Source organism: Molothrus aeneus, chromosome Z, assembly GCF_037042795.1.
Source record: "Molothrus aeneus isolate 106 chromosome Z, BPBGC_Maene_1.0, whole genome shotgun sequence".
Taxonomy (NCBI): Eukaryota; Metazoa; Chordata; class Aves; order Passeriformes; family Icteridae; genus Molothrus; species Molothrus aeneus.
In genome coordinates, this window is record NC_089680.1 from 7129160 (window position 1) to 7156827 (window position 27668).

The 27668-nt window shown below is 42.0% G+C and overlaps 1 protein-coding gene across 1 annotated transcript in view; it reads left to right on the top strand.

The window, feature by feature from the left end:
- Nucleotides 1-917: 917 nt before the first annotated feature.
- UBE2R2 (ubiquitin conjugating enzyme E2 R2) overlaps nucleotides 918-27668 on the top strand; it is a 51909-nt gene continuing 25158 nt past the window's right edge. The window contains exon 1 of the mRNA XM_066569257.1: nucleotides 918-1177. Coding sequence (XP_066425354.1) covers nucleotides 1001-1177 — 177 coding nt within the window. The 5' untranslated portion in view covers nucleotides 918-1000. The remainder of the gene's footprint in view (nucleotides 1178-27668) is intronic.

Sequence of the window (27668 nt, forward strand, 5' to 3'; positions counted from 1 at the left end):
CCTGAGAACATTGTCCAAATGCTTCTTGAACTGTGTCTTTGCGGAGCCTGTTCCACTGCCCAACTACCCTCTGGTGAAAAACTTTTTCCTGATATCCAAACTAAACCTCCCCTGACGCAGCTTGATGCCATCCCCTCAGGTCCTGTAAGAGAGAAGAGATCAGTTCCTGCCTGTCCTCTGCCTCTCACGAGGAGCTCCAGTGAGGTCTCACCTCAGTCTCTTCTCCAGGCTGAACAGGCCAAGTGCCCGTGGCTGCTCCTCACACGGAGGAGCCACCCTCTAGAACCTTAAACATCCTTGAGGCCCTCCTGTGGACACTCGCTAATGGCTTAATGTCTCAAGCTGTCCCAGGGAAGGCACAAGGTGGACATTACGAAGAATTTCTTCACAGAAAGGGTCATTATGCATTGGAATGGGCTGCCCAGGGAGGTGATGGGGCCATTGTCTCTGGAGTTGTTTAAGGAAAGGCTGGACGAGGCACTCAGAGTTGGTGTTGGGTCATAGGTTGGACTATGATGCTGTCACAGATCTTTTCCAAACGACTTGATGCTGTGATTTTGTGATCGCTCGCTACACCACAACCCTGCGTCGGGCTCCCATCCCCACTTCCCCCCCTGACTCCTCCTCCCGGGCGGCCACAGCGCCGGCGAGCGCGGCCCCTTTAAAGGCACGCGGCGGGGGGCGTGGCGCGCGGCAGCGCGTGCGGCGGGGCGTGGCTCGGGGCGAGGCGGGGCGTGGCCTGGCTGTGCGCCGGGGCACGGCCGGGCGTGCGGGGGGGCGTGGCCCGGGAGCGCGGGGGGCGTGGCTAACGGAGCGGCGGGGGCGGGGCCGGCGCGGCGCGCTGAGGTCAGCGCGAGCGGCGCCGTCACAAAAGGAAGTGGCGGCGGCGGGGCCGTCAGCGCGGGGAGGGGCGGGGGCGGCACCGGCACCACCGGCACCAGGACCACCGGGAGCGGCACCGGGAGCGAGGAGGCGGCCGCGGCGGGGGCCGCGCCGCGCCATGGCCCAGCAGCAGATGAGCAGCTCGCAGAAGGCGCTGATGCTGGAGCTGAAGTCGCTGCAGGAGGAGCCGGTCGAAGGCTTCCGCATCACCCTGGTCGACGAGTCCGACCTCTACAACTGGGAGGTGGCGATCTTCGGGCCCCCCAACACGCTCTACGAGGGCGGGTACTTCAAGGTACGGGCCTTTCCCCCGCGGCGCGGGCCGCGGTGTGGGGCTGGGCCGGGGCCGGGCCTGCGGGAGGGGGCACGGGCACGGCCTGGGCAGAGGGGGAGCCGCGCCACAGCCGCCGCTGCGCTGCCAATCTGCTCCTTTAGCCCCAAAGAGCCTCCTGCGGGAACCTCGGCCCGGCGTGAGAGTTCTCCCGCCCCGAGCTGCCCCCCTGGGCTCTGCTCTGTGTGTATTTCACAGAATTGTTACGGTTGGAAGGGACCTCTGACGATCATCTAGTCCCGTATTTCCATATCCTTTTAGTACCTGACGGGAACTTAGAGGAAAGATGGGGCAGGACTATTTACGAGAGCGTTTAGGGACAGAACAAGGGGGAATGGGTTCAAACTCAAAGAGAGTAGGCTGAGCTTAGGTATTAGGGCGAAATTGTTCATTGTGAGGGTATTGAGGCGCTGGCACAGATTGCCCACAGAGGTTGTGGAAGCCCCATCCCTGGAAGTGCTCAGCGCCAGGTTGGATGGGACTTGGAGCAACCTGGAATAGTGGAGGGTGTCCCTGCCCATGGCAGTGGGGTTGGAACTAGATCATCTTCAAGGTCCCTTCCAACCCAAACATTTTATGATTCTGTGATATTTATTTCAAAGTAAGGGCCTTCCAAGCCATCCCTTGATAGCTTCACTCATTGATGGCTAATTCAGGGTAAAGGCGATGTTTTCCTCAGGACTCTATGGGCTTCAGGGCTGTTTGGCACAATTTTTTTTCTACTCCTGTGTTCTTCCTCTCCACACTTTAAGAAGGCAGCCTTCAAAGGGCTGCAGCAGCACATAATGGGTGAAGGTAGATTCAATTCCTTTCTCAGCCTTCCTGTTAATGCAAAAAAACTTTTGTGGTTGCTATTTCCACTCCTGTGAATACAGTAAATAAGAAATCTGGCACAGCCATCTCAGAAAAGAACTGAAGGGAGTGTGCTTAAATTATCAAAACAACTGGAGGAGGAGTTGCACTTTTTTCTTAAAACAGGCAATTGGAAAACCTTTGTTCTTGCAGAAGATATGTGGCATAGGCACACTCCTCTGTGCTTGATATCTGCTTGATCTCTGGCAAAATATTGTCCCCATGAGCTTGCTTCTCCCAGCAGTTAACTGTTTTAGTTGTGGCTCCTGCATCTCCCATTTCATGCCCTTTGGCTTCTCTCAAACTGAAAAAAAAAAATTGGATGATGTCTTTGCTTGACTAACATGCACCTTCAGTGCCTCTTGGTCTGGTCAAGGTTTAAGAGCTTTGTTCCACAAAACCAAAATAACTTGTAGCTTGGGGAATAATAGATTTGAGTCATGTTCAGTTTGGCCTCATTGTTTGGAAGTAAAGGAAGGCTTTGGCATAAGACTTACCTTTTGTAATGACTTGGCTGGCTTACTCACGTAGGTGTGATAGGTGTATTCTTAGACTCACCTCCATTATTACTTATTCAGGAAGTCGCTGGAGCCTTTAGTTGGTAACAGTGTCATCTTTATATCCAAATGGTCTGGTGACCTCTTCCTGCACTTACATTACTCATCCATTTTTTGTCAAAGAAATCATGACTGTTCGAAATAGTTTTGTTTGGTTGGGGAGCTCTCTGGACTGCATATTTGCAGTTGTTCCTGGAAAGAAGCTGAAGCTGCCTGAGAAGTAATTTGGGATGTGTGTTAACAAGTGTAGATTTAGGCAAGGCTCCCAGTTGCCTTACCTCAGCACTATGATTGGGTTTTTGGGTATTTGATGTCCTTGAATGGCTGTGCCTTTCTTCTAAATTCTTTTGACCAGCCCTGTGATGGTAGTTTTGAGTGTGGGAAGATGAGGTCTCATGATGCTTGCACCCCTCCCCAGCAGTGGGATTCCCTTCAAGTGCCGTGGCTGAAATCTCTTGTGTGTTGTTTCTGTCTCATCTTTCCTCCATGAGGAGCCCTGCATGGAGGATTTTTGTAGTGTCTGGTCTTTGGTTATGCATCTTCTGAGACTTCTGAGACACGGAAGAAAGAATCCTGTGAGAAGTGATATTCTCAGCTCTCTGTCTTAGGTCTTCACATGTGTTAGACTCTGCTTATGGAATCACTTGGAGATAAAAATAGTACCCTAACATTATTTGATGGGTGACTCCTGCAATATATTAATTGTACGTGCTCCTCTGATCTAGTGCTCACCTTGCATGTGTTTCATTTTCTGTATTTCTTAACTTGATGAAATATTTAGCTTCATCTTGTTTTGTGTTTTCAGTTTAGTAAGGTTAGGAAGGTGGGATTAGAAAGATGCAATTACAGGATGTAACTTTTTTCAACTTTGTGGCAGTGAGTTTGGGAATTGTGTTCCACTTGAAGTGTAGTTTAACAGCAGGAACTTGAGACAAAGTACACCGGCTTCTAGTTGAGCTAGAGCACAAATACTTCAAGGAAAACTTGTGGTTAAGGTGACTTCAATAAAGAAAGTGTTGGGATGTTGATTGAGGAATACTGTTGCTTGTTTGTGTTTTGGGAGCTCTTAGAGGTGGTCACATCAACTTTTGGCACCTTGTTTATTCTTGGAGAGATACCTTTGTCTCTGGGTTGTTGGAGTAGTAGAATAAACTGAAATGAGGGAAGAGCTCTCTCTGCACCTCCTTGACAGAAGCTACCGTCTAAAGCTGGTTCAACAGATTCTGGTTTCAGCTGCAAGTCTGTAGCTCTAACATCTGATAAATTGAAGCAGAGAACACGTCCCCTTGAATATTTGTTTAAGTGGTAGGTCGTCAACGTGCTGGCTATAATAAAGTCAGGGAGTTCTTAAAAATTCAAGTACAGTGTCTAAGCATATTTTATCAGCTAATATAGCATGCCCAGGTCTGCTGCAGTGCTTCAGGGTTTAGGACTGCCATCTAGATCAGCCTTCAGGAGCAACAGCTATATGAACAGCAGCTTGTATCAGCAAGGGAACATGCAGCTGCCCCCCACCCCATTCATGTGAGCAGCTGAAGGTGGACATCTGAAGTGCAAGTAACATCAACCTTTGTCTTACTTAGTTGACAATATGGATATCCCAGTCACAGCCCCATCAAAAAAGAATTATTATATTATTCAGTCATGCTGTATAGCTTTGTAAGGTTTTGAGCAACCTTCAAGTTCCTGACTACCATCCTCAAGGAAGGAGTTGAGCTATTCCATACACTGGTTACCTCTCTTCTTTGCTGGCAAGGGAAAAACAGTTCAGGGAGAGTGATGTTAAGTCCTTCAAAGAGGTTGTGATAAGATCAAATATCTGTCCCTCAGCTGCTGGCAGTAAGAAGTTGCCAGTTTGACTAAAGTTCTAGCAGAATCTCTTTTGTTGGGCCACAGGTATTGAACTGCCCTAGGTGAAATTAATTTTGTTCCCAGACTCACTCACAAAGTGTAAAGGTGAAATGGGGTTAGACCTTGTTTTCTAAAGTGTTGCTTACAGCTGATTCACTTGTTGAGTTTTTTGAGTGACAAAGGGAAGATTTTTCTCAGAACGAAATGCTTTGTGTCCAGGTCACAGATAGTGACAATTGCTTCTTTCTTAGCTCAGCTTTGAAGGACATGGTGTGATAAGTTGGGTCTTCAGATCAGATTCCACTGGGCTATGTGGTAGTTCTGAATTGCTCTGAAAATGATGGAAATGTGTCTGGTTTTGCAGGCAGTGCCTGAGCAGCAGAGAACCAGAATGTGCCACAGTCTGCAGAACTAAGTGTGAGCAGTTCATCAATGCCACCTTTATCCCATAGGCATCTTCGGCTCATCTGAGAGGGTCCTTTGCTACATGGCTGAACTTCTTCATCTTCAATTTTGGCAGCTGATACATAAATAGGGATGACCACAAGAAAGGTTATTATGCTGTAATTTGGGGCTGATAGGTACTAGGTGGGCTAGATCTCAATGGCTGAGGGCTGTGCATGATGAAATCTTTACCATCTCAGGTGACCATTCTTCCCTATCTTGAAATCCATTGTCTTTCTTTAATGCTTGAGCCTTCAGAGCCTGGGGATTGATGAACCTCTGCCCAATGCTTTCATCAAACAGTGGATACTTGCAGGACTATTAGAAAGTGTTTCCTGATGGCTTGCTTGAGGTCCTGAATGTTTGGTGCAATTGTACCTTAGCAAGACAGTTTTTAATTGTTTTGAGAAAGACAGGTCTTCTGATTTTTTTAGTTGCATGGTATTGCAGTTGTGCTGAGAGCCAGGGTTTCAGGGAAGGTACAAGTGAAAAATTATAGTACAAATAGAAACTTCATTAGCACTGCTCAGAAGCATGATTTGACCAAGCACACTGTGTCAATAAGTGTATTTAATGTAGACAAAAAGTCAATATTAAAAACTCATTCAGAGGTGATTCGGGCTGGGCAAATTAAAATGAATATACCTAGCATGAAAGGAAACAAGAAAGATTAACTACATTGTTAGAGTTACTGTTTCATAGTTCTTAAGGCAGTTTATTTCATAAGGTACTTTTCCTACTTGAAGGAACAAGCCTTGACACATGAGTTGGAAGGGGAGAAAAACACCAAGCATTATGATTAGTTTTGTCAAGTAATTTAGGGGCTAAATACTCGTCAAGGCATTGTTATCCATGCTTTTTGTAATTCATTAGCCCTGTGCTGTATAGCGTTCTGTATTGTATCTCAGCTTCTTCCAGGTGATTTGATTTCAAAGTAACTTGCAAAATGTGTTAAGATTTCAGAGCAGGAAATAGATGGAGAACCAATCAGTTACCAATAACTGATCGCAAAAATGAACACCATGTTTAAAAGTTTGGTGTTGTAGTCTACTTCTTGTGACGCTTAAAATTAAGCAAATAAAAGTTTTCTAAGCACTTACAATTATATAACTGATAGAACATTTAGTTACTCAAAAATATCCTTAATGCCAGGATGAAAATGTGAGGTACTCTCAATACAAAATCTTCTTTCCATGGGCTTCTGCATTGCAAGGTTCTACAGAGTTTCTCTCTGTGTATTTTGTTGCCCTTAGGTATCATTGATGCTAATAAGCAGTGGTTTGGTGCAGCAAAGGGAGATGGTATTGCAGGTGAATGGGGCCCTGCTTGCTCCAGGTCTATGGAGCTCCTGTTCAGTCTCAAAAGCCAAGGACCCTCTAAGCTGTCAGCAGGCAGGGAAGCAAAAGACTTCTTCCAATGTTGGTTCATGGATCAAAAGCACAGATATGGTCCCAGACTCTCAGGCCTGGGGAATACCCCATTGCTCCTCACTCTGCTGTTGCAGACAGGTTTTTTGGTGGCTGTGACTCTGGACTGCACGGACTACTCATCCATCCTGTAGCCTGCTCCAAACATCGGTGTATCCTCAGGAGATGGGCTAAGTCACGGTGACAGCTATCCCCTAGTCTTTTCCCTAGGGCTCCTCTGATCCAGGTAGGACTGTGGTGTGTGCTGAGAAGTACAGATAGTGGTTTCCAGTTCTGATACTGCCTTAACATAGGAGATCATGTGCAGCTGGGTCCTGTTGTACAGCAAGAGGAGAGCTTGCTGTACAACAATCTTCCATCCCATTAGAATAAAACAGAAAAGTTTCCATATGAGTAAACTGAGCACCGTTCGTTTGCCTAATTTTTGTTCAGTGGTCCTTTGATAAGGTAAAATAGAACTTGAGTTTTAGGGTTTTTTCCTCAGGTAACAATGCAAGGAACTGTGCCTCTTCTTGTCTGTCTGTTCAAGAGATAGTAACTAAAAATGTGTAGAGTTATATGTGGTTCATATTATAGGAATTAATGGAAAGTTTTGACTATATAATGTTAGAAGAGTGGGTTTTTTAAAATTTTTTCTTTGTGTATAAATCCTTTAGATCCAGTATTGCAGTGATGTTGTCCAGTGTCTGAGGCTTTTACACCTCTGTAACTTTTCAAAACTGAAACATGTTTTTACCTTGCTGTTTCTGAAGTCACTCTTATGCTGGAGAGCCTTGCTATTTTACATGTTAATATATCCACACAGGGTACCTTCTCTTTAATAGCACTTTGGGTCTGCTGTACAATGCTTGTTTTGCATCTGGAGGGTGGGGAATGCCAGGAAAAAATGCTTGCAGAACCTTAACTCTGATCTTTAATGTGCAGTTTTGTTGTGTGGTTTATGGCATGTTCATCAGGTGCTCAGGGTAATTAATAGTATGGGCTAAATGATGGAGGTTTTATGCTGAACTTAAATGTAGCTGAGTTCAAGTTGCAAATGTCACAGTTACACATTGTCTGCAGTGTGGATGGACTAGAGATGACGTGACTCATAAATACAGCTGCTCTTATGATTTGGGCTGCACGTGATCAGATGTGTACATACACACATGCATGTACACAAAACTAGTCAGCTATTTCCAGAATGCTGATTCATTTTTAGACTTAGTGTTTTTATCTAGCATTATAAGTTAGGGGAATTGAAGTTAATCTTGCTAAGCTTTTGTGCTAGTGATTTGCTGAGAGCATCCCATCTCACCAGGTCAGTTTGATAGTAATAACCTTGGCATTGTGTACCCACCTTTGAAGCACTAGTAGCCAAGAGTAACTGAATTGATTGATTGCCTGTTGTCACAGTTGCTGAAATATTTAAAATGCATTTGCCCAAAGTGGCTTACAAAGAAAAGAAAATTGAGAGCTACTAAATTACTGTGTGTTTAGGATATTTTGGAATCTTGCTTGACTTGAAGAAATGTGACCTCAAGACTTCCTGGATGTTCATTTTAAATTGAAGCTTCTACCCAGAGAACAACAAGAACATAAAGGGGCTGAATGTTAAATGGGTGACACTTGGAGGTACCACAGTATTCGTGGTTTAGAAAGAGAAGGCTGCCTGGCAGGCTGTATCTTACTACTTAAGGTTTCAGTACTAAAAGCATGACATATGTTCCTTTTGGACTGCTTTATTGTCTTAAAAATTGTGCAGGTAATTTTGATATTTGTTTGAGAAATCCAAGTTGATAGCAGTAAGAACATGTTTGCAGTAGCTTTGTGACTCTTCCCTTAGTTACATATCCTAGTGAAGTATTTAAAATATATGTTTTAATGTTCATTGTAGCAAAATATTTGAAGAAGTTAAGATACAACACCCTTTGCCACGGTTTGAAGTGGTGCAAGGACCAGTGTTTAATCAGTTGTATCACTTGGGTCCATTTTTGAGTGATAGACACTTGTCCATTGTGCTAAAATTCTTTGGTTTTAAATTAATCTTCATACATCTCTGCAGCTAGAAACCTTTTGCTGTCAGACCTAGGTAAAAGCTGAAATAATACTCTTTTTTGCGGTACTCTCTTTGGCCTTGTCAAAACAAAAGCCACGCAATGGAGTAGCTCTGACTTACAAGACATTCTCTGAATACACATTTGTTCTTGCATGAAGTCTGCTTGTATAAGCCCCTTATTCATGGATGTAAACCACACTGGTGTGCAAGTATTTGCTTATCTTGGCTAGAGTAACTATCTGTAAAAGCACTCACCTTTATTAAAAGAATGGGCTTCTTATAATGTATTGAAGAAAACTGAATTTCATCTCTGTGCTCCCAGCTACTTCTCTGCAAAAGAGTAACTGGACCCACATCTGGTAGTTGACTACCTTTCAGCAGTGCATTAAGCAGTATAACTTGAGAGGCTGACATCTCTTCTGTACTTTTTAAGTATCTTGTAGCTATTATCTAAATCCCTTCTAATTTGTCATTCATGTGGTAACAAAATTCCCCTACCCAGATGCTTCAGATGAAGGCACATGGTACTTTCTGTTTAAGATGAAAAGAAAAAGCCTAGTTGTTTCTTAATGATATTGCCACTTCAGTGGGATCTCTGCCTAACCTCATTTTTTATTGCTGTGTCCATGTTACTCAAAATGCTAAGTAAGAAAGATGTTGAGACACAGCTCTTACTGAAAACTTACTGTTTAATTTCAGTGGATGATGGTAATGTTTCTTCTCTTGTATAGTTTTCTGAGTTTCTTGAGTCAACCACAGCCATGTTTAGACAATTGACTGTAGAGGACCTGTTGCTACTTTTTTTTTTAAAGCACTTCTAAATGAACCTAGGCATTTTATAGTGCTATATTATTTCCACTAGAGCATATAAAAATGAAAATTTTGAGACCTACATATGGAATGATTTCCATTTCTCAGTCTCTGCCAGAAACATGAAAGCTTATGTCCTTCAAAATTTTATTAATATAATTTCTGTGAAGTTTAACTGATTTTCTTTTTTTTCATGCTGGTTGCAGTCTTTGATTTGTGTGGATGAAGCTTGGCTGGCTTTGGCCTGAAGTACAACAGTAGTGGCACTACTGGGAAAAACTAGGTAGGTAGGGTAGACTTGATTGAGACTGTGGACATTTGGGCTTTTGAATTTTGAAACTGGCTGTATTATTGAATATTTTTTGATACTGAAGATGGTTTTGACCTTCAGAGGTTTATGGACAGACTCACAAGGGGCTAAAAAGTAGATCTGGAGATCAGTTGTAAATTACAGTAATAGCTAAGTATGTGGTCTTGTACCCATATCATCCATAACTGTACTCCATTTGGAAAGAGATTGGAGTTGTACCAGCTGCCACTAAGGAGAGATGGGGTAAGAAGTCTGCTGGTCTTGGCCACTTTCTTCTCAGTGTTATGAAATGAGTCTGGGTTCTGTTGCTGTTAGAGGTGATACTCCAATTTCACAGATTCAAGGCATCTGCTTAATGTTCAGCTTGGATAAATGACTGTTAATTTCCACCCAACTTGCAGGCTTATCCCACATCTACTAAGTAGTTATTCACTTTTTTTTCACGTCTCTAATGTAAGTCATGTACTTATGCTTTGTCTCTTCAACCAGGGACCATATTTTGCCCGCAGAAAACAGCTAAGTAACCTGCTGGTGGTCAACAAAAGCCCTGAGAAGCCGTGGTGGGATGGCTGCTATAGGTGTGTGGTACCTTCCTCTGCCAGGGAGGTTCCTGCTGGCAGTTGTGGATGTATTCCTGAATGATGAACCAGGTCAGGTTGGGGTAAAGATAATGAGTAACAATCCTAAAGCACAGCATTGCCCATTCCTGTGCCTCATGGGAATGCCTTGTGAAATGTCACATGGGCATGTCTTCAGCATGTGCACCACACCTGGGATCTCACCTGCTGTCCAGGCAGCTAATGCCACACCCTGTGGGATCAACTCCATGTGTGCAATGGCAGAGGCATGGAGGAAGGCTCTGGTATGCTTGGCCACAAAAGACTTGTCATCGTCATGCCACCAGGCCTCTTTATTTGTCTTGGAATCTCTTGGAATTCAAGCCCACCTCAGGCATCTTCCCTCTTCCTTCAACTCTTCTAAACTGGAATAACTGTACTTGAGTCATGATTGCAGGCTCACATGAGGTCACCACTTGTGACTTGTTTGGTGCTCCTGGTGTCTCAGCCTTGTTCAGTTTCATCTTGTCCCCTGCCAGCTTTGCTGAGCACGAGGATGACTTTCACCTGCTTAGAAACACAGAATTGTTAAAGTTGGAAAAAACCTCTATGATCAAGTCCAGCCACCAGCCTAGCACCCACCACCCTGTTCACCACTAAACCATGTCCACAAGTGCCACATCCATGCTTTTTTCCAAGAGAACAGTGAAGTATTTTTGACATGGCTGCATCTAACCTGTACTAACTAAGATGTCTGATGTCTGCTTTTAAAACAAAAATTTTGCTAGGGAGAGCCTCTAAGTTATACTACAGCAAATCTAGGAAAGCTTTAGCTGGAGGTCAGTTCTGTTGTATCTTTAACTCTTTCATGCTCCAGTTTATTTTGGATTGTGTAGCTTTTTGTTCAGATTACATTAGTTCATAGCTGGGTTTATAATTAAGTTTTGAAGTTTCTTTTTTTTTCCTTTTCTTGCAAAGTACAGAACAGTGACTTCTGTGCTCTAGAAAAAAAAAGTTTCACAGAATCATTTAGGTAGGAAAAAACGTCTGAGATCAAGTCCAACCTGACCATGGCACTGAGTGCCACATCCGGTTTCCTTAAACAGCTTCAGGAGCAGTGACTCCACCACCTCCCTGGGCAGTCCTTTTCAATGTCTATCCACCATTTCTGTGAATAAGTTCTTCCTAATGTCCAGCCTAAGCTTCCCCTTGGTGTAGCTTAAGACTGTGTCCTTTTGTCCTATTACTGGTTGTCTTGGAGAAGAGCCTGACTCCCACCTGGCTACACCCTCCTGTCAGGCAGTAGTAGAGAGTGATAAGGTCACCCCATGCCTCCTTTTCTTCAGGCTAACCACCCCCAGCTCCCTCAGCAATTTCTCCTAGGACTTCCCTTCTAGACCCTTCACCGGCTTCACTGACCTGTGAACCTGCTCCAGCACCTCAATGTTCTTCCTGAACTGAGGGGCCCAGAACTAGAGACAGCACTTAAGTGTGGCCTCACCAGTGCCAAATACAGGGGAACAAACTGGAGCAAACTCTGTGTAACTGGTGAGTTTTGTATGGTTGTCATCTAAACTCTATGCTGGATCTCTTTCTAGTAAAAAAAATACTATGAAGGAGGTGTTTTATGGAAGAGGAACATAAAAGGGTTATGAGAAATCAGCTTCTTCCAAGGAAAGTTTGTGTCTATTACTAGATGCTTTTATGGCCAACCAAACACCTTCTGCTAGGTAACAGCCAATAAGCCTTCTTTGGTGCATGTTTAGCTGAGCTTTATGTGGTAAAACTATTAAATATTGCTGTGCCACATTTGCTCTGAATGCAAATCACTACAGTCCGATGTTAGACTGGGTGAAAGGCATGCAAAGGCCAGAATCCATTATCTGTTAAGCCCTTTGTGTGGGTGAAGCACAGCACTTGTCCAGAATAGTCTCTGGATGCTGCACAAACAGGATGAGAGAGCCACTGCAGTGCTTTGTTCATCACCTGTAGTGACAGTAAAAGGTGCTCATGTGAAGGACCCTGGCCTTGCATTAAAGGACCCCTGTAGACACACAGGGAATTTTATAAAATGTTCTTTGACAAGAGTAAGAGTAATTTAGTGAATAGAGACTAAGCCTTCTATCTGGTTCGTATTCATTATTCTGGATAAATTAACGCCTTTATGTAAAATATGTATATCTCATAATAGCATAATTGACTAAATCTGTAGGTAGAAAGTGTTTTGCTTTTTATAAATAACTCATGGGAGAGCTTTCTTCCAAGACAAATTAGACATATATGTTTACAAGTACAGTATTTAATTTTGGAATAGCTGAAGAAATTAAGTTAATAGATTTCAAGCTCCTCAAGCACAAAAGCAAAGAGATTTTTTTTTTTCAATAAGAACCTCTGCTTATTCCTGGTTTTCAACAATAAAAGCCTGAGCAGTTTCTTGAAGCACCCCAGCTTCAAGAACCTGATGTACTGACAAGTCACACTCCTCTGCACAGACGTTGTCCGTGAGGCAGCTGCGGCAATTCTCTAAGAGCAAAAAATAAAGCTGGGGTTGTGTAACTTAACCTGGGGGAGGAGGGGGACATTCCTGGTGCTGAAGAGAAAGCCATCAAGTCAGGGCCTGGGTATGTAGGCTTGTGAGACGTATGCTATGCAGGCTTCACAAATAAATCTGAGTGTATTCTGGAGAATCTGGGTAAACTCCTCATTGGAGGAGGCAAAGTTATCCCTTGCCTTGCCTCATCATTTGAAGTGTCAGAGGGACCTGCCCTGAGTTCGAAGCCACCCTGCTTTTTAATTTCCACTTCTGGGACTTTCTTCTTGTACTGTATTAATTGCTCTAGCCTTTTGTTCGCCTCCATTACAGCCACTCTAGATCTGCTCTCCTGTGCTTTGAAGGGTAGGTTCAAAATAAGCCTCTCGACATAGAGAAACCAGCATGTGGGATTTGATGTGAAGTGTGGAAGTGTGAAAGGCCTTGCAGCTCTGCAGCACAGCTAGGGAAACAGCCTGGTGTGGCACGTTGTGGAGTTGGTACATTTCGTGGGCAAGTTTTGGTTCCAGTCAGTTAAGACAAGGTTTGAAATCTCTTACTGACATGCCTCTGAGTTCTGTTGTGCTTGTCACCCCAAGTGCAATTACCCAGGCTATGCCACAACACTGAGCTTAAAACACATGGGCAGAAGGCCAAATTCTGCACTTAGCAAGCACTTTAAATAGAAAACTACAGCACAACTGACCTGCAGGTACCTTTCCTTCTATAAGGAAAGCTGGTGTTTCTAACTGCTTTAATTATAAATGCATTGATAAATACTGTTGTAGAATATTTATTCACCAAAATAATGTTAAGTCACAGCTTAATGTGATAGCTATGTACAGTTTGAGTTTTAGGCAGAATATAAAGCCTTTACCTTCTCTAATTTTGTTAAGCTTGTGGAAATAGGTTAAAAGTAACACTTGGGGCATTTACCAATGATACTGTAGCAACCGTGGCAGATCACCAAGGTCCACACTAATAAACCATTGAGATAATTTTGTCGTATTTAAATATGTCTGCAATGCAGCAGTGGCGCAATTGACCTGTCTCAAGCACAGCAGTGGGGTCTGTTAGCAACAGCATGATATTTAACACCAGTCGTGAACTGACCCAGCTTAGAGTTGGTTTTGCAGCCCATGCTTAATCCCACGTTGCCATGGTTCAGCCACCACCTGTATCCGTGATAATGGATGCAAAGCTGGTACAGTTGCAGCTGTAAATCTCTTAAGTCACAGCAGTGAGGGCCATGTAGACAGAAACTTGGGAAGCTGCTCTGATGTGGCTTCAGGTGCTGATGGTACAAAGATGCTGGTAGCTTTGTTGGTGTTAAAACTTAACCAGACCTAGCTTAGTTGCTTCTGTTGGCTTATTCCATATTTTGTAAAATGTAAATTCTAATCAAAGCTCATGTTGTGATTAAAGTTGCAAAATCTTGTTTGTGTTTAAGATAGATGGACTGGAGGAAGAGGAGTGCTATGTAGGATCTTACTGCCATACTTTTACTATTGAGAAATCCTGGTAATTATATTACAGCATCCTAAGACTTGGCTGCCTACAGAGCTCAGCTGAATGTGCCACTTAGGTTCATGGCTATCATGGCTAGAAAGTTTAACAGTTTAAGCCTCACTTAGTTATCCATATTGTTATGGGGACTATCTACTTACTAATTGATTTATGGAGGTTCTGTGGCCTTTTTTAGAAAAGATCCATGCATTGGTGCGCATTTCAGTGCCTAGATGAGTTTAAGAAATATTCTGTCACTTTGTTTCTCTTGGTAACAAAATTGAAGAAGACTTCAGTTACTTGAGTTATTGAAAGTGACAGCATAGGTGCATAAACCTGGTTTGGATGTTTACCTCTGTGATTGCCTCAGTGCTTTGGAATTTAAGCTATCAGACTTTTTACAGCTTTTCAGGAGGTCTCACTGCTGAGGGTATAATTAAAATAAAGCTGTTCCTACGTCAGGAACTGGACATTCTTAGAGATCCCAAAGGCCACTAAAAGTTAAAAAGCCACAAAAGCCAGATTTCAAAAATCACTGTTTCTGGCAACTGCTTTCCTAGAAGTTATGGTGAACGGAAGGGAAGCCCAAGATAGATGAGTTGTGGTGCTGGTGTTGATGAAGTGGTTGTCTTGGAAACTGCAGTCACTTAAATATCCTGAGGAAAATAGCAAGCAAATGTTAAGATTGAGAAATGGCAATGGATTGACAGAAGAACTAGAAGCAGTGAGCAGCTTGAGGCTTACACAGGGAGTTGAATATGACTACTGCAGCAAGTTGCTGTTTTCACTGGTGGGATTCTTGAGTGTTGTAACCCCCAATGGTTCTTCTCTTGTAATGACAGTGTGCCTGGTTGCCTACTTGCTGCATGATCTCTGGGGAGACACCTTCCAGGGTATATTTATCCCCAAAAGGTGATTGATGCATGTGATGTGAATTCAGGTTCTACTGGTGTGCTTCATTTCGCAGCCCCGCTGTTCAGTGTAGTCATACAAGTATTGCAGCAGAATCCCAGTGCAAAATAAAGCCCCCATGCAAGCAGGTGCTAGTATGAGAATTGTATTCCTTGTAAGAGAGCTGCTGGAGCTGCAGCTGTGTCAGGGATTGCTCTAGGTTCCTGTAGTGCTTTCCATAGTGAGAAATTGAGCCATCTTGCTATGTGTGTTTTGCTAATCGTGATTGCATGCACTGATTTGTGGTTCTGTAGGAAAAAGCTGGTAAGTTTTAATCTTTTGCTTCTCTCATGAAGTACTTAATTCTGCTTCACTTCAGCACAAAAAGCACAGCCCAAAGAAAGCCCAACTGAGTAAAACAAGCGGAATTTGAGCCAGTTTTTTCCTGCTGCCACAAGCATATTTGTAACTGCCAACTATGACAGGTATTTCTACAGGCACTGAATCTTAAGCAGAACACCAGGTGCTCAGAGAAGTTAATGAAGACTACGTGTACTCTTTCTGCCTTTCATCTAATACTTAGTTTCTGAGCTTCTCTTTGTGTAGTAACTTGTGAAAAGTCACAATTGAAAACTTCATTCAAATGGAAGTGAAAAACTTGTAAGCTACTACTTGCTACAAAGGCCAGCAAATAGTGAAAACTGCTGGTAGGATTAATTTCCTATCACATTTATTCCCTTATTTTTTTTTCTAGGAAAAATCCTACCCTGCAGATATAGGAACAGTCACTTGATAATTTTTTTTTTTTTTAAACTTGCATGTTTAAAAGCTACCTGGCTCTAGTGGTAATGATCAGGGTACTAGGTGGACTTGATGTTTCTGTGATACAGATCCAGCTTGGTGCTCTGGTTATTTCATTTCTGCGTAGCCACATTTTTCACCACAGGCAAAATCTCTGCTTTCTCTAATAACAATGTAAGCCTGTGCTACAGCTAATGGTTGATTTACTTCTAAAACTTTGCCTAGTTAGAGGGAGGTTTTCCTTGGCAAGTGATACCAGTTTCTGCAGCACTGAAATGTTAGAAATTGTGGTCCCTGGTGTAATGCAGATACTGATGGTAGGTGTTTTATTTGTGGGTAGCTTTTACTGAAGGAGCAATGATAAAAATACCTATTTAGGCTTTTCCCCCTTCCTAGCTTTTAAGTTTTTAAACTGTATTACATCTCCCTCTGATCCGTCAAGGTTTTTTACACTGAAAGTGCTAATCTGATACAGGACTTCTTAAGGTATCTGTAACTTCATCTGACACCAGTCAACAGACAAAGGTTCACAAATCACTTCTGAAAGTAGCATGATCTGTTTTCTAAATATTTCCTGTCATTGCAAAGAATATTTAATTAAAAAGTGAGAGAGTATGAGATGAAACCTGGATCACCTTGTGTAATCACTTTGAATTGTGTGCTTATAGTGGTCTGCTCTGCTGTTAAGATCCACTATTTTTATCCTTCTATTTTCACTAGTTTAACAGCTAAAGTTCCAAATTTGCCTGGTAATAATCAAACCCACCCTTTTGTCAAAATGAAGCTTGATATAGGAAGTTTCATAAACTAGGCACTAGTATTATATGGAGTAGTCTGAGTTTCCTGAGGAGAGCATATGGTTGCTGGCACTTCAGTGGAGATAACTTGGTAATTACAGCTCCTTTGTCTGAATCCCTCTGCCATTTCATGGGGCTAATGGCAAATTAAGCTTTTTGTAGATACAAGGAAAGCAGGCTGCTAAAAATATTTGGGTTTTGTACATCTTTAATTATTTTATTGGACTTGGACTAGAACATCATCTTGAAGTGCAAGGTGTGAGGTCAAAGTGGTTAAACTCCACTGAAGTGAATAGTCCTGCCCCTGGAGCAAAGCTTCTTGTGAACAGAGATCTTGATTCTCACAACCCTTTTACAACAGGACAAGGCGAGACTATTAAGACACTTCGGGATTTTTTTTTTTTAGCTTTAGGTGGTAGCTGTTTACTGAAATCAGCAGAGAATTGCTTACTTAGGTGATCATGGTGACAGTCTGGATGTTTTGCTGTGATGATCTGACTCTGAGGGTGTCACATTAACTTCTGTGCCTTAAACGTCTCGTCTCAATTCTAGTTTGCGTTGTAAGCACTTGTGAATATGAATCAGCTAAGGTTTGGCTTGAGTTGCTTTTATTCCAAGATAAGTGTAATATACAGTTGTATGAGCTAACTAGAGGAACCTGAACCTGAACTAGTGAAATCTAGTTTGATTTTGGTTTTTGTAAGCTGATCCTTAGTGCAATTTACTTGTCAGTTGCTAGAAACAGCGGGCGCAGCTGCTCTGTGCTAAGCAAAACAATCAGAAAGAAAAAATGTATCTGTGATATAGTAGCTGACTTATACCACGAGGTGTGGTACTCCTTTAATCCTTTTATAAACTGTTTTATCCTAGTTAAGGTATTTGTGGATGTTCTTATTACCCATACAACACCTAATTCCTTTTGAACTCTGCTAAACTGTTGGCCTTAATGTTGCTTAGCAATAATTAGCAAAACACAGGTGGTTTGTGTATTAACTCTAGAGCAAACCTTCAAAATTTTGTTTGTGCTGACCTGTTACGCTTTTATGTTGGTAAGATTTCCAATGCTGAATGGTGAATGGGAACTCGTCCAGATGGGTGCTTGAATCAGCCTCACTGCCAGCCCTTATCTTGGATCTTTTCTTAATTTTGTCTTTAAAGCTCTTATGTTGAGTTTCCACTTGACATGGCAGGTTTTTTAAGAATGTTGGATAGCCTCCTTCCCAAACTATGGAGTATGCTATAGGAAGCTTCACCTTCACTAAGTAAAAGAAGCATCTGTATCCCTCTTTATGGAAATTTGAGATGAATTGCTGGATGTCATTCTGCTGTTTGCAATTTAACCATGGTGCTCTTACACATGTTTATACACACAGTTTATAATAAAGGATAAAGGACTAGTAGTAGTTGTTATTCAGATGTTTTTGATGTCTGATCTGGAAGTTATTTTAGATGTCTGATCTGGATGTTTTATAACTTTGCTAGGATACTGGAGAACCCTCATTTTGTGATTTTGATTCCATATTCTTCCTTTCTCAGATGTTTGTTCTAGACAAGTTTGGTTGTTTAAGGTCAAAGTTGCACTTAAAGTTAAGGAATAATACAGGATTCTTAAATAATCCCTCCAATGCTTTTGTAGTAATATTTTTATCCCATAGATTCTTGCCTTGCAACTATCACCATTTTAGAGCAATCTGTGGTAAGTAGGATAAAAAAGAACTAAAATTGTGCAGAGGTGCTTGAAGTGTCAACAACTTTAGTACTGAAGGGAGGCATTAGGGGCCAGCCCACTTATTTTACATGCTCAGCTTTGGAGTGAGACTTGGAGTGGTTCAGCCATCTTTTGTCTGGGAATAGCTATGTCCTCCTTGGGACTTTGGCTCTTGCAGGAAATTTAATATGTGGCTCTCAGCCAAAAGTACTGGAGGTGTATTTAGTTCCCACTGCAATTTAAAGGGACTAAACACATATCTTCTGGGTTTTTTTTTTTTTGAAATAATGTAGTTATGAGGTTGTAAGTTTATATTGAGGAATCCTTTCTTTCCCTTGTTGAAATTTTGTGTGCTGGGCTCTTGGCTGCATACTAGGGTAAAGCCTAAACCCAGCCAGCAGTGAAGGAACTTTCCTCTGTAGCTTAAGGTGCTCAGCTGGAAGGAGGGATTGCTCCTGTTTATCAGCTCACATGCCAGAGTGAAATGTTACTGATCCTGACAGTTTTTTCCAAGCTCTGTGCTATGAGCTGTCAGTCTCCTTTTGTTTTCTGGCTTGGGCATTTGCATTCCTGTCTGGACAGTGGTCTGATGCCAAGAGGAAGGCTGAAGAGAGCTATGCTTACTGCCCTTTAGGATAGGGCATCTACCCAGAAGGTGGAGGATGCAAAAGTGCCTTTGGACTAAATGCCCCAGTGCTAGCTGATTGAATAAGGTGTCCCAGTTCAGCTGATTTTAATTTTTTTTTGAGGAAAATAGGACAATCATCTGAATGAAATGTGTAGTACAAGTGGTCACGTACAGGCTCTGAGTCAGCCTTATACACAGAGCTACTTGTAACCTTGAGTTCAGTATTAAATTCCGAGAGCTCAGTGTTCAGGGCATTTTGTTTCTTGTCACTTTTGTTGGGCAGGTCAGCAAGCACTGCTCAGAAGGAACGTAAGGAGAATCCTGGGTCTAAAACCTGGAGTTTTCAAGGGTGCATCCCTAGTCTGCACTGACTCCTGAGATGCACTTCACAAGCACCCAGCTTGTCATGCTCACCCATGCAATGTTTACAGTGTTACTCCTGTTCTAGCAGGGTCCAGAAAATCAAAAGATAAGCTGCTTTTTAGGTGTCCATTAATTCCTCTGTTCTGGAGAGTGCAGGATCTTCTTTTCCTCTTTAAACTGCTGTTCTTCTATTTTTGGAGGACACATCTGTAAGAGATGTTGAGAAGATAACCTCAAACAGTTCCTGTCTCATGCCCAGTGCCTAGTAATGTATTTGTGGCAGAAAATCTCTTACTACAACAGGAAAATTACTTAAAGGTCCACTCTCCACTCTTATAAACACTTTGCCATTGGCTAACTTTTTTACAATTCTTTTTCTGGTGAAATTTTCTCATTAGTTTGCTGTAGTCAGTTGTCTCGTGGATGAAGCTGTGATTTTTAAAGACAGCAATTCACACTGGAAGCAATTTCAATGTCCTATGATAACATGTACAAGAATGTCAGATCAGTAAGTGTTTAATTTGCAAATTGAAAATCTTGCTGTTGTGGCTTTTTGTGTTAAGCTTCTGGACTGTAAGGGTAATGAACTAGTGATGCAGGCTTCCATGGTCATTAATCTGATATTGTAATAGCTGTGTTTAAAGCTAACTGCTCACAGTAAAGAAACGAATGAGCTATGTGTTGCCTTAGATATAATTAGATACGCTGCCTGGTATGTTTATTTTAGAGATTGGAACAGAAGCATAAACCCTGATACAATACAGGCTGCAATGCCCAGTGCAGAAGTGGCTGTACAGGGAATGTGAGCTCTGCAGCACGCACAGCTTAGTGCATGGTGTGAGTTACTCTGCGTTCGATTTGCTGAGAATTCTTTTTTTTTTTCATGCTGATAGGAGAATCACAGCATTTTAATCCTGGTGGCTGCAGTAGTTATGTCTGTATGAGAAGTATGAGATCTGATGTCCATAGACTTAGTACCCTGAAAAGGTGGACAGCACTGCAGCAAACATGAAGGAAGTTGTGCATAAGTCATTGTTAGGATACTCCTGAGGTCACTTCCCCAGTATCCAACTCCTCAGTTTTTTCCTCTGAGAAGGATCAGGACTCTTGAACCTGAATTGCTGTCCCAACTTGTCTATACCCCTGTTGATACGGACTATAGACAGCCACAGAGTTCAGCCTTGGTGTCTCTGCAGGCTTTCTATGTTGAAAAGATGACATGACTTCACTGAGCAACACTAAACAAAAGTTAATTGTGTATATGTCTTCCAGGTACTTGTTTTAAAACACATTGAAGCTATAAAATACACTGGATCTGCAAAGCTGCCAGTATGTCTGCACTTAGCACAAGGGCCATTTTGGCACCAGGAGAAAGTATTTTGTCCTACAAAGTCTAAATTGACTCAATGGTTTTTGGTTGGTTTTCTTTGGTGTGATGGGGGATTTTTGTTTTGTTTTCTTTTTTTAATATCATCTTTGTAAGTAGTGGTCTAGTGTTAGTTTCAGCATCAGAGTCTTCTTTTTCTGCTTTTGTACATTGATACATGCTTTGAATGATGCCTGCTTGGGAAGAGGCTAACTGAAAATATTGCAGAGTAACTTGAGCAGCAGACAGTGTACTACTCAAATGAGGCTAACTTCTGTATAATGAGACTGAAGGAGAATGTTTTGAAACTCATCTCTTCTTACAGGAGGCAGCCAGTGCTGTTGGCATATTTTAATGGTACAATGTGTTACTGCGTGTATCACATCTACTGTGATGAGGCTGTGACTTGCTGCGGGCTCTTGAACCTGCAAAATTAATCCAGCCCACAAATACAATAAGGGGTTTGTGACTCCTAAAGAGCTGCAGAAATGATGGTTACTGTACAGTTTGTTGTATGCAAATAGAAGTAAATTGGAGCCCTCTTGAAAGTCCTGCATACTCTGAAGGGTGGTGACACATGATTTTTGCTGAAACTGGGCTCTGTAAGAGTGGCTTCTGGTGAGTGCTTGCTTATTCTGCTCTTCGAAAAAAGTCAAATGTGGTATGTTAATGACGTGCTCCAGAGAGGTATATGTGCTGATGAGGCTGTAATTCTAAAATGTGCATTATAAATCAGGTGATCATGAAGTCTGGCCAAAAATTATTGGCTTGGCTGTCTTTATCACCAAGCAAGCAAGCAGGTCACTAATTTAACTTGTTTAGATTATTTTTCCCTTCTGCCATTCCCCTGCCCTACACCTACACACCAAGATATTGAGTGTTAGAATGGGAAGGAAAACCCTGACTCTATTTTGTCTTCCCAAAGGAGAGAAGTACTAATAGAGTATATGTGTGCATGCATGTATGGAGTATTCAGATTATCAGCAGAGTATTTAACACCTAAAGCCACAGCAGATAGTTTACAGAAATGCCTCATGAGTCTTCTGCTAGGAAAGGCAACACAGTCATTTGTGGAGGATTTCAGCAGTAACCAAAGGCTCCTGGTTGGGATTTTTTTCCTGTGCATGCAATCCCACACTTGCTGAAAGATTCAACCTTGGTGGTTGGTCTTTATGTTGTACTATCTGAACTGTTGACACTTACCTATCTAAATTAAGGTCTAAAGAGTGTCTTCTTCCAGAATAAACCATTTAAATTAAAAGTTAGGGACGTTCTGGCTAGTTTGTTATCTGGCTGCACAGTAGTGCCAGGAGGGGTGGGAGGAGGAACCTCTGTTGTGACTTGCACCACTTTGTTTTTTTCTTCTTGCTTAGAGCTAGTTTGGATGCTAAGTTGTTTTTAAGCAGTACTACTGAAGATTTATCAGATCCAGTTGAGTATAAGAGATGGGAAACAACAGTTTATACACTTCAGATTTTGTGGTGTTCAAATGCCGATGACAATGCTGCCCACACTGTCATCATTCAACTGGTTGTTAATAGTCTGTTTGACATAGTAATTCCAATGGCTGCTGTTGTCTGGATTTGACAACACACTGACTGTGGTGCTTGTTTGGGACCCTGAGCTGTCCTGCTGGGTGTGTTAACTGGTAGCCTGTTAGACCTCACTTGTTTAAAATGCTGTAAATCTAAACAAGCTCTGGGAGTGTTTTGGCATTGAGCTCCCAGTGCATTGCTGTTTCCCTCAGCAGCTGCTGTGCTGCAGCTGCTTGTGTAAAGGCACAACTGTGCTCATGAGCATCCTCATGACTGCTGCTCCAAATGAGTGTGGTGGTGCAGAGAAAGCATGGAGGTAGTGAGCAAGATTGATACTGAGAACATACCTGATGTTCAAACACAGGTGGGAAAGGAGGGCATCTTCACTAGTGAGAAAAAACCAAACACAAGCTCAGGATTTTAGAGGTAATTTGAAGTTAGTTCCATAGACATTTATGAGGTAGTAGAGTGGATAGTTTCTACCATGCTGGACAACTGTAACAATAAAGTTTACAAGGATGCTGCTTCCTCTTTGCAGTACCTTCTTGGAATTGAAGTCTCCCTGCTCATCTGAGACGTCCGAACTGCATCTTTAATGTCCTTTTACAACTAATTTTCACCTGTGCTCAACATCTAGTACCCCTTGAGCTTTCTCAGTGCTTTAATGAGCTCACTGTAGCATTTTTTGTTCGTCCAAAGTGCCTTCTCACTGTTGACAGGCTCTTCACGCTGATATCCAGGTGTTAGAAAAATACATTATTTGTCGGTAGAATGGCCTTAATTAAGGTTTAGAGCTTGACATGCTTCCATTTTCTCAGTCCTGGGGGGAGATTAATAAAGCTTGGGAAGCAGGATGTACCACTGATAGTGGGCACAAAGAATACAGAGTTTACCAGCCACAAGGACATTTGGCACAACTCCCAAGATAAGGAAGAAACCAATAAAGTCAATAAATGAGGAATGAACTCCAACTGCATATAAAGTAATTCTGGCAGGGGAAGATTAGGACCACCAACTCATGGACCCCTAGCCCAAGGAACCAACTGACTCAAAAGAAGAGAATTGCTTTTATTAGTCTGTGTGCTCTGAGAAGTAAGGGAGTAATGTAACTAATAGAAGATAGAATACTAACTAATGAGGGAACTCTGTAACTTGTAGCCAGTGAGCATTAATGCCTTCATTTGGTAAAATATATAAATAAAGATTTTGATAGTTGCTGTACACCAGCCCCCATTTCTGTGCAGAACTGTAAATAAATCAAATACCTCAACTCTATGTGGGGATCAGCCTCTTGCACAGTGGGTGAAAGAAACTACTTTGGGACAACAATGCTACAGCACAGTGAAGCTTACTGCATGGAAAATGAGCTTGAAAGAATCTCCAGATTGGACTTTGGCACTAATATGAGTTTACTTCCAAACAGTTGATATTTGAATCAAACTGTCATATTTTAATGTATTGTCCTTTCCAATACTGATTTATGTACTAGATCACAATTGCTTCTGTCTGCTCAGTCCACTGGTTTTGTCCTTGATACTGCCTGGTAGGTTTTAATAAAATACTTAAGGCAGCTGAACTTGCTATATGTGTTTTGATGGGGAGGAAAAGAACAACAAAAGAAAGGCTTTAAATATGGTTTGATCATCCACTGTAAATTAATACAGGCATTTGTGCAAAGAGTTAGTAGCAAATGCAGATGAGATGCTGAATGCAGAGTGGCAGCCTGTCTGCCTGAGAAAGACACCAGAGGCTCACCTGGGGTCTCTGCAGAGTGTTTTGACTAAAAGAGTATAGCTTAGTACTCCTGATCTTTCATGTTAGCAGGAAGACAGTTCTCAGTTAACCTTATATATGTTAATTTTCCCACAGCCTTTTTTTATTTAGCATTATGACAGTTTGAGAAGTACCAGTTGAACTGTGTAACACATAAAGAAATAATACTGGGATAAATATGTCTCTCTGAAACCAACCTCTGAGAGGAATCCAGGAGTCTTAAATGCTGACTTCTGGAGTGTGGGTAGTTGGTTTGGTGTCTTCTCTGAATCCTTGCTGTACAGACAGCTAAGTGCTTCAAGGCTGGGAAGTGACAGACTAAAATGGCACACATAGTACCTAAAATAAATTAGGATTTTACATTATTCTAGGTGATTAAGACCAAGTTAATGATCAAATAGGTCAGTTGCTGAAGTCTAATAGCTGTCAAGACATTGAAATTACAAGTACTACCAGGCAGAAAATAATTAAACTACCATGTAGAAAGCAATCAATCTGATGCTTTTTGTTTACATTTTCAGGACAGGGTAAATGTGTTAATGAAATTAAGGAAGTTTTCTTGAGTTAGATCACAAAGGGGTGGCAAGGTGGTTCCATGGAAGTGAACTGAATGATCATTTACCTTGTGATATTGCTTACTCCTGTACTTTGTGCGTAAGTGAGGTGGGTTTTATACTGATGTCTCTGTAAATCGTGTGTGGTAAGCAGGGTCTGATGACCTAGTAAAAACATTACTGAGATGGGAGTGCCCTGGGTCCCCAGACATACTGTGCTTCTGCATGTGCAGTTCATGCTCCAGATTCTATAGAGGAACTGCTGCTCTGCCATGCAGACATTGCTTAGCAGTTGTGAAAATGCTGGTTATTAGAGTGGGATTGCAGACATTTTTGCCATAGTACACAACTTGAACCAAGCAGCTGCAGCTGGTTTCCTGGGATACCAGAGCAAAAGTCATGAACAGATTAGATGTTGTTCCCCTTTTGCTCTTGGACTCATTGACTGGCTTGTCAGTGTTGTCTAGACAACTTACATTGCAGGTTTGTTTGAAGCACACCATATTTGGAATGGATTAGCAAAATCAACATGATGTAATTTATTTTGTCACATATGAAGCTGAAAGCTGGTGATGCAGTCAAAGGCAAGGGTCTTTATCTGCAAGGTTTCCCTCTGCTTTCTCTAGTAGGTGCAGGGCATCTACTTGTGTAGCTCTCAAGTACCCTGTTAGGAAGGTTAAGGATTCTTGGCACTGCAGCATATTAATGTCAATGCCTGTCTTAAAATGAGATAGGGGATAACTTGGTAAGCCTTCTGATATTTTTTTTAATACCTAAATGAGTTAAATGATTTCTTACTTGTTATACTGGTGCTGAAAGTTGGCAAGCTGACCTGAGCACTTCAAATATCAAAAAGTCCCTTGGAAAGCAATCTTTTTTAGAGCTTTTCTTTTGACATAGTGAATACTGAATGGTAACCCTCAGAACAAAACTTGCATAGTTTCTGTAACAGGAATTTTTAGGAAATCTCTTCCTATTTGTAATGGTAATTCCTTGGGATGGAGAGGATAACTTCTCTAAACCTCAAAGTATAGCATGGTAATTTGAAACCCTGTTGGGTGTCTAGAATTGCAGGCTGTTTGAGCGACAGATCCTTACCCTACTGATAAGCCTGGTTTGGTTTGAACACATATATTTAATGTTGGTGATAGTGATAATGGACTGAAGTTAATAAACTTTAAAGTCATTCAGCAGCATTGTGGCTAAGAAGGGAGGAGACTGCGCATAAAGAAATATGTAGCTAAAGGTACGCTGCTTAGGATCCCCACTGAGAATTTTTTTTCACTTCCTCTGTTTCTAAATTGGAGTTGAAGTGAAAACATAAATAATTGATGCCATAAATACTATATGTGAGTTCTGCTACTTCCTGGGATGGTAATGGCTTTGATTTCCCCTCCTAAATTCACATGACAGTGATAAATGTGCTGTCTCCTTCTCCAGGAGGTTTCAGAAAGCACCACATTCTGCTGACCTAATTGATGCCAAGTGATAATTTTCTAAAAAACTCTGTAGTCCTATTAGAGTAGGTATTCATGACTGTTCTGATAAGTGGGTGCAAAGTGGGAGTTAAAAGGGATTCTCTCATCATTGTGTGATTGCTTAGTATTGCTGTGCAGGGGAGGAGAGCTCTGCTGCTCCTGCAAAGCATCTTTGTAGTAAGATGTTCCTATTGATACATAAGCATTGCTTCTGGATGTGTTCAGGTGCACGGAAGTGTTTTGTAAGAAAAGAAACACGGGGGGGGGGGGGGTTGGTTTTGTTATTATACTCCAAGACATATGTCCATAAGAGCAGTGTGATTATTTTAATTAAATACCGTACTTGTGCGAACTTTAAAATGGGCACTGGAGATGTTCCTTGTCCATGGGTTTGGCGCATAGGAAAAAATGCTGCCGTGTCAGGGAACCACTTTGTATCTTAAAGTGTAACAGTTACTATGTTTTGGGTGTTTGCCTTTATAAAAAGTGAGCTTGTTGGTAGTATGGTGTGATCCTCTGCTTCCAGTGGAACAGTTAAAAATCCAAGTAGTTTCAGACATCTGCAGGATACTCTGTGTTGCACCAAATCCATCAATATTGGCTATAGAACAGTGCAACGCTGAGCAGGCAAGTGTAATGTTAAAGGTCAGATGTGCAGAGATCTTCAGAGACAGTTGTGCTGCTTGGCTGAGCTGTTGGTGTGCCTGATGCATAAAATTTGTGATGATATGCTGAGGTCTACCTTGAGAGTGGTTTTGTGAGTGCATGGTCACCCAACACCATACTTTAGTGTACTTTTTAGGAATCAATGGGGCTGCTCCTAAGGTGGATAAACTTTTTCACAGGACCAGTTCAGGACTGGAGGGATGTGGAGGCAAATTGTCTGGATCTGGAAATGCATAACCCTTTCAGTACTGCAAAGAAGACCCTTGGATCTGATATTTTACTCCTCAGACTGTTGTCAGTGCCACTTAAGGTCACTGCTGTTGCAGTGTCTGATGGAGACAGTTTTACTCATCTGAAAATGCTTTTCCTTGGAGGCAATAAAAACTGGGCCAAGGTGGGATAGGAGGGACTGAGCAGCAGCTCTAGTAAATAATACTGGATGTCCAAGAATAGGAACAAAAGGATCTTTGTGGTTGATTTTTCTGACAGGCTGCTTGGAATGAGTTCATACAGTTTTCCCTCACTCCACGACCCTTGCGTTTCAGGTACTCCCCCCATGTGTTTCTCAAAACTCTTTGTAGTATGACATGGGTGCATAACCTGCGATTTTTTTGTGAGCTGTTGTGTGCTGGTATTGCCCCTTGTATGGCTAGATACTTCTAAAACTAAAAACTCATAGCATAAAGCTTTTCTTAGGCAAAAATTTCCACCCTGTAGCTGTTCTTGTAGAGAAAAGCAGCTCAGAGCAGCATAAACCAGCTACAGGAAAACAGTTGACTCCTGTTGGTCACCGTGTGGTGCTCTCCCATCCCAGCCAATGCTGTGATCTCCCCCAAAATCTGCCAAGACATACAGAGCTCTTAAATGCACATCATTGTATGCTTGTTCCATGGTAGCATCTGCAGAACTGTTTTTTTCCCCAGGAAATTAGTTCCATGCAGAAGTAAGACTCTAACCATGTAAAAGTACAGCTTTGTAAGCGACATAAGTGTAAAGAAATTCTTTATGTCCTC